We start from the raw sequence: 14,903 nt of genomic DNA, 5'->3' as shown, positions 1-14,903 counted from the left end.
ACTAGTTGCCAACGCGAAAACGTCCATAGATCTTCTGAAAAATTTTTATCTTATATGCTCATAACACCTTCTCACCACTTTTATTGTCAAAGGTCTTGCACCATAAAGCAAGACAGGCTGTAGAGAGATTTGTAGAGCGTGATTTTTGTTTGTCGGGAGAGAATTTTAATTCTTATTTGTCTACTTAGGTTAGAGTAACATTAACATCTATTAACAAAAGTGATTCTTCATTGAACCTCTGAATGTTATGTATATTTACAAAGCAAGTTATCTGAATACCATCTTATTCAAAGCATATTTGATGACTACAATATGTAATATTCTACATAAAATAAGTCTAGGATGTAGTGTTTTTCTTTTACTTAAATCGGACTCTACAACAAAGTATATTACTAGAGGTTGATTTAAGCAAGTACAATACCCTTTATATCTTGAAACTATTAAGCTTACAGTATTAGATTATAGCATATCGTTTGGAATATCTTACTCAAAATTATTTTCTCTTGATGAACTGAATTTCTTAGCTTATCGGTTCTAATGAATAATCATCAAAATCTAACATTCTGATACTTATCCGGTGTAATATCACATTTTCTAGTCTCTAACACTGAGCTATATTTGTAATAGATATGAATAGGCTTTCAATTATGTGGCATCGAAACTTTTATATACATATAAGTATATAAAGTATTTACGAGGGTTATATTAATTTAAGAGAATGGTAGAAATACAATTGGCAAACCTATTAACTGTACCTTTATTTCTACTTTTACGCTAAAATATATGTTATACTATTAACAACATATACATACATATTTATACATGCATACATATATGTATATACATATAATCGTTGTTACCTACGAATATATTATAGTGTAGTTTGTAATTAATAAATGACGTTATAGATCAGGATTACCTTGAACCTTGAAAATATTTGCTTATTCATTGCATTATTTTTCCCATTATGGATGCCCATTTCTGCTTTTCACGATTATTTACAATTGACATATATATTATCAATTTAAGAATATGGTCACATATGGTTGTACGCAATGAGTACTGATGCGATATTCTGATTAAATATATTTAAATTATAAATATATGTGTTAATTATTTTTTTTATATAACTATATTAATTACACTCTCATCTAATAAAGAAATAAATATACTTTTAGCATGAATTAAAAAGTTTCTTTTAGGGAAGCTCAATCTGACCCAATTCTATAGGGCAGTCTCCAGATATCTAAAATTAAATTTTAGCTTTCAACATTTTTTTAATATATTAATATATATTAACTAATTATTAAAACTATCTAAATTTTTTTGTGTTCTATTTTACAGGTGGCTTCCCCAGTATGGAAGCAATAAGTAAGCGTACACAAGGACGTTTTGCTGAACCTTTCAAGGGTTGTCTACAGGACATACAGTTCGGCGCTGAACCAAAAGCAGTTATAACCGATTTCTCTGGATACCAGGGTGAAAATATAGGTTCTTGTGATCTGCACGGTGATGAACCGACAGTGATAATGGTATAAAAACATTCTAAAAGCAACATCTAACAAGAATCGAATAAAAAACTTACACATAGATCATTAGAGACAGAGAGAAGAAAAATATAAGAAAAGTATAAAAAAAAAAATAAACTTAAATATGCTGGAATAGACTCTTATACACTAGAAAAAACTTAGCAAGAAACTATTATTAGGAATTAAGCAGATGTTTTTGAATTTTATTGATTATTATTGGAAGCTACAAGAATTTACGACATAAATCAAACCATTATAAACAAACTTTGAACTTTGGATGTGTTGTTTAAATGTGTTTCCGGCAAGTACTTGGATTTTAATAATTAAGGATATGTTAGGACTAAAATTAACAAAACAAAAAGAAAACAAATAAGATGAAGAAAAAAATAATTAATTATAATAATAAAAATGACAACACTAAACTGAATACTTAGCGAACAAAAAACTATAACTGATTATTTTGTAAATTTTATAAATGTTTAAAAAACTAAAAAAAAAAAATATTAAATAAAAAATTTTAAATATTTTATGCAATCTGAGCAAGTAAAAAAATTAAACCGAATATGGTAAGACAAACATTAGAAACTAGATAAAAAATTTTTTTGGAAAGTTTATAAGAAATATAAAGTGGCGATTCGGTAAAAAAATTAATACAATAATAATAAATGAAATATATATTAATTACATATGTTGAAGCTACAACATAAGTGGAAGTTCTTTTATTAAGTGATAAAAAATAAAAAAAAATTGATTATATATGGACAATGAAGTATAGTCAAATCTCTTCAAGAACCAAGCCACACCAGAAGTACTTAGCTATTTATACTGACAGAGACTCTGCTCGGGAACTGTATGAATTATTTAAGTTCTTTTGCTGCTAGTTTTGGAGACATTTTACTGAAATTTTGTAAAACCATATTTGAAAAAGTATATACTACTATATATAATTATAATAAAATATAAACGAAAAAATGAATAAAAAACCCATTGAAATAATTATTATTATGAAGATGTTTAAACATTTTTTGTTAAATTTGTATGTTAAATAATTTAAATTGATCTCTTTTGTTAAATAATAAATATAAATATTTATTATATATATTATATATTTTCTTTGTTACTTACTTTGCAATCTGCCATTTAAACTAACAACAAATTATAAAAACAAAAACAATTCTACTTCTATACTGCCCCCAATTTCTGCCATATATATACTATTATTATTATTATTATTGAATATTATTTTTATTATTAAAAATTATTAAAAATTAAATTTGCTACTGTAACTTAAACCACCAATTTAATTATTAAATATACGTTTATCATAAAAATTTTATATATTCACAAGATTTTATTTTAAATATTTAAGTTATTATTTTTAAATTTAATTGTTTTTAATTTTTAGTTTAATTTTTGTTATTTTAAAGCTGCAATTTCTTTGCTGATTATTAATTTGTTAATAATTTTAATATATTTTTTTTAACAAATATATTAATTATTTTAAATTTTAATTTAAGGTTATTTTATTATCGTTTCTTATATAATTTTTTAGTTTTGTTAAAAACTTAATAGTTTGTTCAATTGAAACTTATATTATTTTTTTAATTTTTTATATAAATTAAAAATTTTAATTAACTAATTTGTAATTGATCGTTATAGCACAATTTAATTTTTTTTAAATTATTCATGTTTTTCACTGTTTTTTGTGTAATTTTTATTTTATTCTTAAACAACATATATTCTTATCTATATTTTTACTTTTTAAAACTATTTAAAAAATATTTCACTTTTTGATAATTATTAATTACTCAATTTACCAATTTCAACGAAAATCTTCAACTTTTTTTTATCATGAATGAATATTTTTTTTTAATTTTTCAGTTTTAATATTTTAAAAATATTTCATTTTATTGCTTTTACAATATTTTTAATATATTAAAATTTTTATCATATCTAAATTATAGAATTATTCCTTTTATTTTTAATTTTCTTCAAGGTGTAATTATTTATTTATTTATTTAATTTTTTTTTTCTTGATAAGTTAATATGTATAATAATTTTTTATATCGCCATTATTTCCTTCCTATGATCTATCTCTTTCAGCCTTTTATGTCGCCTTAAAGCAATTTTAAATTGTTTTCTTATAATTCGTATTGTATACTTTAGAGTATATAACAAAAAAAAAAATTACACAAAACATAATAATAACCTAATTGAAAAAAAAAAAATTATATACATTAGAAACAATATAACAATATTTAAATGTATTAAGTAGCAAAAATAAAAATAAATGAACAACATTTGAAATTATATATGTATTATTGAATGTACTTACTTATACAACTGAATTATGAATGTTAAATTAAAAATTAATAAAATAAAATAAAAATATACATTAACGCAAAAATATGATACAGAAACGCTGGATTCAATTCAACTAAATGTAACCAAACTTTAAGAAGTTTATTTATTGAACTCAATATTATTTAAAACTTTCAAAATAAATGTGGATAAAAAATAATTGTTTTTTTTTTAATAAAGTTTTATGAGAGAGAAGTTTAAAAAATTTTACCCATATATATATATACCCATATCGATGTAGTCACTTTGTCCATTTCATTGCGTGGTCATTGTTGGAGAAGAGTTTCGCTCGGATGCTTGTTTTAAGATTACCGGACAAGAATTATTTGTGGAATAATTTATCAGGTCATAATCAATCCCCTGCAGGAGGACCTGTACATCGTAAGAGTTTCAAGATTTCAGTGATAAAACTCTACATTTTTCGATATTAGTTATTAATTCATCCACGACTCCTTATGTCTAATTCCATAAATTAGTTTGTGAACAAAATTATTTTTTTACTATTTAGGATTTTAATGACACCAATTAGACATAAAATATATTTTTATCATAACTTCGACATTGAAAATGTTTTTTCTAATATTATCGATGAAAAATCAAATTTTTATTTTTATATTCTTCTTTACCAGAAAGAATATACCATTAACAAAAATAAAATTAAACATAATTAAGATTAAAAACATCGATTATCGATGTCAGCTCGATAGAAAGTTTCTGGCAAAATTTAATCGTTGAGCATTTCCATCATAGCAAAATGATGTATTATATAGTAAATTCTTGAATTTGATTTTGGACCTGTTATATGCTAAGTATTATTACTATCAAGACATGCTTAGATATAGTCAACTTAAAGAATATTGCTTAACGATAGTTGTATTGGACTTCCGGCACCGTGATTGGAAGCACTATTTATATCAAAAGTTTCAGGATTTTACATATCTAAATCTAGAGATTCAACGGAAAATCACTTTTGCTAACAGATGTTACTAAGTAGGCAATTGAGAAATAAAGCCCTCTCTCGACAAAAAGTTAGTATGTACGCTTGTAGAACTTTGGCAAAACAATACCAACAAAATATAGTCAGTAAATTTTTCAAAATTAGTGACAGTCGCATCGAACATATAACTTATTTTTCTGAGATGCTTTATAAAGCAATTAAAAATGGAAAAGTCTAGTCTCCATATACACTGTAATTAAGAAACAATATCGCGATTAAACTTTGAAACTTCAAACAAATCTTGATAAACATGGAGGACATCGCTACAATATGATATCTGCAACACTGTTAAGAGTTACAGTTAACTAAAAGAAAACGCCATATACATGCTCGAAGGAGCCATGCACTAATGCATGAACGAAGAAGGACCTTAGATATATATACTCAAAACCTGAGAATGAACGAAAACTTCAAAGCATCAAACAGATACTACTATTTATTAAACAAATAGGATTTACTGACTCTAAGTTCAACTAACACAATAGATCTTAAAATCTTAATTCAATATCCCTTCTTTATAAAAATAGTATTATTAACTGAATTGTCTAGATCGGAATGAGATTACCGTAAGCTACACAGTTTAGTGCTCAAGATGAGATATAATTAATTGTCTATTAAGAGTGATTTCATCTACTCGGGTTCGTATACAGCCCGGTGCACCGGAAATTTATTCAAAAATCGTTAAAATGCTAGAAAGTAAGAACACGGAATTTTATACATACAAACCTAAAAATGAAAGGAGCTTTAAGGTCATATTAAGAAATATGCATCCCTCCGTCGATATTGGGGATATAAAAACAGCTCTAGAAGAATTTGGACATGCTACTACAAATATATGGAATATGAAACATCGCCAAACAAAAAGGTCCCTTCCAATGTTCGTTGTAGAAATAAAGCAAAAACCAAATAACAAAGATATCTACAACATTAAAAGCTTACTCCACAGTCGAGTTACCTTTGAGCCACCCCATTTTAAACGTGAGTTACCTCAATGCTCAAGATGCCAACACTATGGCCACACTAAATCAGGATGTAGAAGACAACCCAAATGCATTAAGTGTGCTGGTAATCACGCATCGGCTGACTGCGAAAGAAAATCCAGAACAAATGATGTTAAATGTGTTCTTTGTGAAGGTAACCACCCAGCAAACTACTAGGGCTGCTTAGTGTATAAAAAACTGCAAGCGTCTACTTTCCCACCACTTAAAAAAAAATTTCTAAAACCTGATGCTGAATTTGTATCCTCAACTAATCAGCATCGAGAACAACACGAAAAACAGCAAACTTTCGCTCAACCTGCACGCGCTCAACCAGGTCAAACTACTCCAAATAAAAACTCTCAGCAAACTTACGCTCAAGTTGCTGCCAACCAAATAGATCAAATTTCTTCCAATAAAAATAATCTTCACAGCGATGCATTGGTGAGTGAAATGAAAGAATTGATGAAACTAATGCGGGAAGTAATGAATCAAATAACTACCATGACAAATCTTTTAGTAAGTCTTGTTTCTAAACAAACCATATGCCCATAAAGCTCGTCTTATGGAATGCCAATGGGTTGTCAAAACATTCCTCTGAACTGAGATTATTTCTATCAAAAAATAACGTAGATGTATTATTAGTTTCGGAAACTCATTTCACAAAAAAAAAGTTTTTTTAAAATTCCATCCTATTGTTTCTATCAGTCTCCGCATCCGGACGGAAAAGCTCATGGAGGCTCTGCAGTATTAATTAAAAGAACACTTAAACATTATGAATGTACTCACTATAGCACTGATGAAATTCAAGCCACAAATATTATGATCGAGGACTCAGTCGGACCAATTCTTATATCTGCCATATATAGTCCACCAAAACATAATGTGAAGGAAGAAATCTACACAAAATTTTTTTCAACATTAGGGAATCGATTTATAACTGGTGGCGACTTCAATGCGAAAAATATATTCTGGGGATCACGACTAATCACAACAAAGGGACGTGAATTATACAAAGCAGTGAGACTCTTGAAACTTAAAGTTTTTTCCACAGGAGAGCCCACATACTGGCCATCAGATACAGATAAAATTCCTGATCTTATTGATTTCTGCGTTACCAAAGGCTTCCTTTATGAACATGTGCAATGTAAGACCAGCTTAGATTTATCATCGGACCATTCACCAGTGATTGTAATAATAGATAAAGACCTTAGAAACAAGATCCAAAAATGTCAATTATACAACAAGCAAACAAATTGGCCTATATTTGAAACAATGTTGTCATCGTCTCTAAACGTCAAAATGCCACTAAAAACTGAAGAAGATATAATTGAAGCGACTGAATACCTAACCAGATCTATTCAAGAGGCAGCATGGGAAGCTACTCCTCCTCCAAAAGTCTATATGAAGAATCTAGTAACGTATACTGGGGAGATCACAAAAAAACTAAAGGATAAACGAAATGGTAGAAAAATATGGCATCGTACCAGATTTCCTGAAGACAAGAGGAAACTTAACAAAATTATTAAAGATCTAAAGACTCTGCTGAAACGACAGACGGAACAAAATACGCAGAAGTTCTTACATAGCCTCGACACGTCTCACTTATCTCATTATTCTCTATGGAAAGCAAATAAAAAAGTAAATAATACAATAGATTATCGACCCCCACTTAAAAATACAGATAATACTTGGACGAAAAAACCGTCTGAAAAAGCTCAACTTTTCGCAAGCCATCTAAAAAACGTTTTTATTCCACATGATATGACTGGCGATTCAGAAATAGATGTCAATGTTTCCAAATTTTTAGAAGAAACTCACCAAATGGAGTTACCAATTAGGAAATTTAAAAAACGAGAAATAATTTCTACAATTAAATCTCTTAAAAATCAAAAGGCACCTGGTTATGACCTCATAACTGCTGAAATTCTTAAAAAACTTCCAGATGTTGCTTTAATATTTATTACTCATCTTTTCAATGCATCCTTGTTAAAAAGTTTCATCCCTGATCAATGGAAAGTTGCCGAAATAAAGATGATACTAAAACCAGGAAAACCAGCTGAAGATGTAAAATCCTATCGTCCAGTAAGTCTCCTTCCCATTATTTCAAAAGTTCTTGAGATATTATTTTTAAAACGTCTTATGCCGGTAATTGAGTCGAAACGAATAATTCCGAACCACCAGTTTGGATTTAGAAGAAAACACTCAACCATTGAGCAAATTCATAGAATTGTTGAAAAAATACAGACCACTTTCGAGCGAAAAGAATACTGCTCAGCAGCGTTTTTGGACATATCTCAAGCGTTTGATCGAGTATGGCACCAAGGACTTCTTTACAAATGTAAACAGCTTCTGCCACTTAACTATTATACGTTCATAAAATCGTATCTATTGAAAAGACTCTTTTATGTCAACAATGAAAATGAAATGTCTTCTCTACATGATATTAGAGCTGGAGTACCACAAGGCAGTGTACTCGGTCCAACCCTTTATCTGCTTTTCACATACGATTTACCGAAGACGGTAGGAATTGTAACCGGTACATTTGCAGATGATACAGCTATCCTGACGAGTGCAAACGATCCCTCTGTAGCCTCATTCAAACTACAAGCTGGTCTTGATCGTATATCAAAATGGTTGCAGTATTGGCGCATGAAAGCAAATGAAACAAAATCTACTCATGTTACATTCACAATGAGAAAAGACACCTGCCCGGAAATTAAACTTAATAATATAATAATTCCGCAATCAAATAGCGCTAAATACTTGGGCATGCACTTAGATAGACGTCTGACATGGAAAACACATATTTTTAACAAAAGGAAATCCCTTGGGATTCAATACAGAAAAATGTTTTGGCTACTAAATTAAAAATCTTCAGTATCCCTAAAGAATAAACTTATTTTATATAAAAGTGTGCTAAAACCAGTATGGACCTATGGCATTCAATTATGGGGAACAGCCTCAACATCCAACATAGAAATTCTTCAAAGATTTCAATCTAAAACTTTACGGGAAATAGTAAATGCCCCATGGTATGTAACTAACATTCAAATCCATCGGGACCTTGGGATAATCCCGGTAAGAGATGAAGTAAAAAAGGTAGCTAGAAAATACCATGAACGAATACAAATTCATCCCAACATCCTAGCTTCGAATTTGATGTCCCCCTCAAATATATTTACGAGACTGAAAAGGAAAACGCCGCTTCAAATTTTATTATAAAAATCAAATTTTTTTTTATAAAGAAATCTTAAATTAAAAAGAAAAGAGTAGCTCTCTACAGGGAGAACTACTTTAATTGTAAATGATCAAGTCTCAAATAGTATTTATTAAAAAATTGTAAAATGTCACCGTACTATGTGACAGAATACATATTGAATTTAAATTAAATAAAAAAAAAAAATTAAGCAGCGGTGTTATTTTCATCTAACTATGTAATAATGATTTGAGAGCATTTAGAGTTATATTGGCTTAGGGATATTAGTCTATCCCTAGAGTCATAACGTTGTTAGTATCATTCTGTTACTCATGTGAAGTACCAACTGGGTATATCGTATTACTATTTGGATGACCCAACATACAAGTGAAAAAATCATTGAGCAGCATTGAATATTGTAAGGTTTTATTAGGAAATATTTAGAAATAATTATCTATGAAACTAGTAGTAACCCGTTCATTTTACGTAAAAGCCTATTAATAAAACATAATTTAAGTAATATGCTTTCAGTAGATATATGTTTATCCAGCATCTGTTGGACAAGAATTTAAGATGATTTTAAATAAATAACTATTTTATTTTTTGTTTGTATATTTTCATTTATTAAATTATTTCATTTCCATAGCTTTAATTATATTATATAATATATCAATGTATATTTTTATCGTTTATATATTATCAAATTTTATATTTTCTGTTTGAAATGTATAATTTTAATATATATCATTTTTTTTGCTGTTTTTCTAGTTTTCCTGTTTTTTTTATTTTATTTATTATTTAATACATATATCAACATAATTGTTTAAAATTGAAAATATATTTATATGCCATTCATTATATATATAATTAATTAAATTTCACAAATAAAATTTTTTTCTTATGTTTTTAAATTAACGTGATATAATAAAAATAAAATTAATTACAATATATAAAAATTAAAATGAAAATTAGATAAACAATTAGACTTAAAGATGTTCTTGTTCTTCATGTTGTTGTTTTTGTTGTTGTTTAGTTATTATAATTCATTTTTAAGACATTCAATTGCTTACTAGAGTGAAAACATAAATAAAAGCAACGTGAATTTATTTTCATTATAGCGTAAATACATATATATATATATTTAATATTCAATATAGCTTTCATTTTATATAAGTATTTTCATATAAACGGAAACTCATTTGAAACGTTGAACACGCATCTATCACTCGATACGCCACGCCCCCAACACAGATCTATAAAATAAGAATATTGCAACAGAGCGGCAACAACAGCAGCAGCTACGGCAGCGGAGGCCAAATATGCAAATAATTGCAATTGGAATTATTTTTAATAAGTTTTTTTTTTAATGTTATTAATTTTTAATTATTTTTCTATTATATAATTAAATTTTGTTTTTCTTTTTTTTAAATTTTATTTTATTTGTAAATTGTTTTAAATAATGATTTTTATTTTAATACAAGCAAATCTTTGTTCAATTCTCTTGAACAAAACAATTTTTTTTCTCTAGTCGATTTGCCAACAATTTATTTTATAATTATTAATAATTAATAATTAATAACTACTAATATATAATTATTAATAATTAATATTATTTATTAATTACATTGCAATAATTTTGTATACACATTTAAAAAATTTATTTTGTTCTTAATTATAAACAAATTGCAAATTTATTAAAATTTAATTATATTTTACTTATTTAATGTTATTTAGATATAATATGGAGGTAAATCGGATACAAGGGCATGGGAGTTTTTTAATGTGACTTTTTCTCTACAATTTCTTTTTCTTTAATATTTTTTAATATTATCTCGTATTTATAATTTGTAGTATTAAATTTTCATTTTAAATTATTATCGCTATCGGTTGTTCATAATCATCAGTTGTTTTGCTTTTTTGTTCCATACAATTTTGTTTAAAATTTCTTTAAATATTTTAATTTTACTTTAAAGTTAAATTTTAAATAATTTTTTATTTATAATTATCAGCATAATAAACTTTTTGAATCTCTCGTTGGAAATTTGATTTTCTGTAAAAAAAATTAGAAAGAAAGAAGAAAAGAATTAGTAATTATTAATTATTAATTATTTTAAAAATAAATTCTTTTTTTATAGATAAAATATTAACAAAAAATATTAAATAGAAATATATATATTAAAATAATAAGCAGAGAATTAGTAATTATTAGTTATTTTCAAAAATAAAATAAATTTACTATAAATAAAATAATGAAATCCAACAAAAAAATTTATTATAATAAAATACAATAAATTAGAAATTATTCATTATTCATTCATGTAAAAATAAAATTATTTATTTCAGACATAAAATGGAATCCAATATATTTTATATGAATAACATTATTAGAAATTATCTAGTATATTAAATTATCTAGTAATTCAATAAAAAGTACATTATAAAAATAACAAAAAATTAATAATTCATATGTTTTTCAACAAAAAAAACTTATAATATAATAAAAAAAATCATAGAATTGAGAATTTTAATTATTTTTACAAATACAATTATTAATTAAAGACAAAAAATGGAATCCAATATATTTCATATGATTAACATTATAAATTATTCAGTATTGTAAATTCAATAAAAAGTAAATTACAAAAATAACAAAAAATCAACAACTAATAATTTTTTATACAAATCATTATTAATAAAGAGTTCAAAATTATTCATTATTTCTACAAATAAAATAATTTACTGATTAATAAATTAATAATTTAACTAATTAAATAAAAATTCGAATATTTCCTAAAGATCACTGACGATGAGCATATAACAATACTCGAAGTAACGTTGTATGATCACCCAAATTTCAAAAAAATAATTACAATTTTTGTTGTTGTTGCTTTATTACTGTTCGAGCCCTCTAAAATAATTTACTGCTTATAAAATAATTAAATTCAATAAAACTAATTGAGATTAAAAGAATAAATTATAATAAAAACGAAAAATAATGAATATAAATTTGTTTTGCAAATAATACAATTTATTATGAATAAAATAATGAAATGAAATAACACAAATTGAATAAAAAATATATTATTTTAAAAAATTTAACAATTTTTAATGTATAACATAGCAAAACCTATTATAATAAATTTAACAAAAAAATATATTATCATAAAAAAATATTAAATATTATTTTTAAAAATAAAATATTTTATTATGTATAAAATAATAAAATCCAATATAACAATTTCGATAAAATATGCAAATTATAAAAACACGCCATAGACTTGTGGTTTTGATTTTTTTTAAATAAAAAATTTCTTATAAAGTAAATAATCGAATTCAATTAGATAAATTCAATAAACTCTATATATATTACAATTAAATCAGGAATTTAATTTTTAAAAATTAATTGCAAATATCAATATAATAATTTACATAATTGTGAATACAGAAAGAAATTTCTTTTAAATAATAAAACAATTAAAAATGGGAAATTCCAATACTCCAAATTTCGGTTAATGTCAATATTTTGAGCAATTTTTGCGCTATCCTATACGTTGAAATATTTGGTTTTTTTTAGGCTTTAAACCTAAACTTTCTAGATTTAAAGCCGTTCAACGATTAATTAAGAAAAAACCACATACGTCATTTAGTGGCAAACCCGTATAAGCAATTCTTATATTGATTAAAATGACGATTAACCTTAAATGCATTTAACGAAATGTATTATCATAATAATATAGAATACTTGAAATACGTAAAAATTATAATACATTATTATACATATAAAAACATATAAATTATTATATACTAATCAAGGTCATCTTAAGGTTTTGAAGGAACGGCATGGATCTCATATAAACAATGTATATTTCTATTCATTATGCTGACACACATCATTCTGGCGATATCCATTTATAGTTTACTCGGTTCTCACAACATGAAGAAAAGCATCATGACTCTACATGCTACAAAAACTTCAAAAAATACCATACATGGAATGATAAATAAAAATACCACACATGTTCCTTATTAGTCCATGTCCATCTATTTGCCTGTCCGTTTGTTTGTTTGTCAAGAAGCTAGAATCTAAATTGTAAATCTAATCAAATAGAACTTTGAATTGCCAAGTATTCAAACATACATATTCTTGATCAATACATCAAGAGAACCTGCTTTGATAATCATTGCCATTTTATCTTTAAGAACACAAATCAGTCCTTCAGCTTTAGTGTTAATCGGTATAAAATTTTTACAGTCAATACAAAATAACTGCCCGAAAAAAATTATTTAATAATTATTTAAAAACATTAATGTTTTAATTATTTAATTAAAAAGACTAGTTGCAATATACAAATACTATATATTCAAAAACAAAATTATTAAATAACAGACTACGTAACTTTAATATTTTATAGGCCATTTAATGATAAAAATGAAGACTTAATAACTTAATAAAATATGATATTCTTAAATATATAATGTAAAATGTAAAAAAGCAAATATAATAAAATATTTAATATTTTTTTTAACCATAAGCAAATTTACATACACATCATCGCTTCTTAAATATATATTAGAGAAATATATCTGGAACTGTATTAAAAACACATTCTTCCATGTGTTAACGTCCTACTCCTCTCTCTTGATAAAGTTGATAAAATTATTAATTTTTTAAAACTAATTAATTCAAACCAGTATATTATCAAATAATATATTAATATAAGATCACCCCAGCTATCTACTTTGCTTCCAGAAACAAATGGGTATATTTCTCAGAACTACAGCTTGCCTCTTTCAATATATACCTCAATAGAGATAGAAATAACAGATCTTTTCGGATCAAAACAACAACATAACAGAAGTAAGTAATAATAATAGGCTGTAATATGTTGTGTTGTTGTTGGTGTTGTGCCAACCTATGGTGATCTATATGACAGATGACATCAAAGAAATTACAAACACGAATACATGTATCAGAATAAAATTGGGTAAAGAAAGTGCAAATAGAGAGAGGATTGTTCGACAACAAGGGTGGATTAAGGATGGGAGGAAATTTAATTAAAGCTAACCTTTAATTAGTCTAGTCACATGCTAGGTGGGGAAACCATGTGACTAGACCTGCATTGGAAATAACCTTTTAGTGAAAATTAATTTCACTCCCATACTACTTATTAACAGAATATTAATAATCTATTGATGGTATTATAATTCAAAAATATAAAAATTCACATTTAACCACTATCAAGTCTAACAAATGAATATGTAAAATATGTAATCGGCCAAATATTACGCTTATTTAATAATTAAGTATAGATCCTTAATAAAGACTATCTTTAAATTTGTTTTATACTATTTGATTAGGTGTGATTTATGGGTGAACCTATGTGTGATTTTATGCAAAACAACTATGGATCTATTGCGTTTCACTAAGTTTTTTAATACGATATCTCACCCTTAGTAATTTAGTTATTGTTGTCTAAAAAAAATTTCTGCTTCCCTAAGCATTACTCTCATCTACGTCAACCAATTAATTTTCCCTAAAAATTACATGAGTCCTTCGACTTATAGATCTAGTAAATCAAAAAATGCTAGTTTTCAGTACAATAACAACCTATTATTTGCTTAAAATATTATTCAACACAATATTATTCACATCAAAAAATTAAAAAACTTACTGAAACATTTAAAACTAAACAGATTTAAATAAAATTGGGCGCTCATATGAAAAAAAACATTTGTGTACTTTATATACCCATTTTCAACTAAACAGCTTAAAACAGTATATAAATAAAGTTCAGTTCAAATAGTTGAATCTACAAAGCAACTTCGGGATATATATTTCA

The 14,903-nt window shown here is 25.9% G+C and overlaps 1 protein-coding gene across 1 annotated transcript in view; it reads left to right on the top strand.

The window, feature by feature from the left end:
• The window catches only part of LOC119689675 (protein eyes shut), a 94,881-nt gene extending 92,986 nt beyond the window's left edge, over positions 1-1,895 (top strand). The window contains exon 13 of the mRNA XM_038104557.1: positions 1,345-1,895. Within this exon, the coding sequence (XP_037960485.1) occupies positions 1,345-1,538 (194 nt within the window). The 3' untranslated portion in view covers positions 1,539-1,895. The remainder of the gene's footprint in view (positions 1-1,344) is intronic.
• The last annotated feature ends 13,008 nt before the right edge of the window (positions 1,896-14,903 follow it).

Source organism: Teleopsis dalmanni, chromosome X (assembly GCF_002237135.1).
Source record: "Teleopsis dalmanni isolate 2A chromosome X, ASM223713v2, whole genome shotgun sequence".
Lineage (NCBI taxonomy): Eukaryota > Metazoa > Arthropoda > Insecta > Diptera > Diopsidae > Teleopsis > Teleopsis dalmanni.
This window is presented reverse-complemented; position numbering and strand designations above follow the sequence as displayed.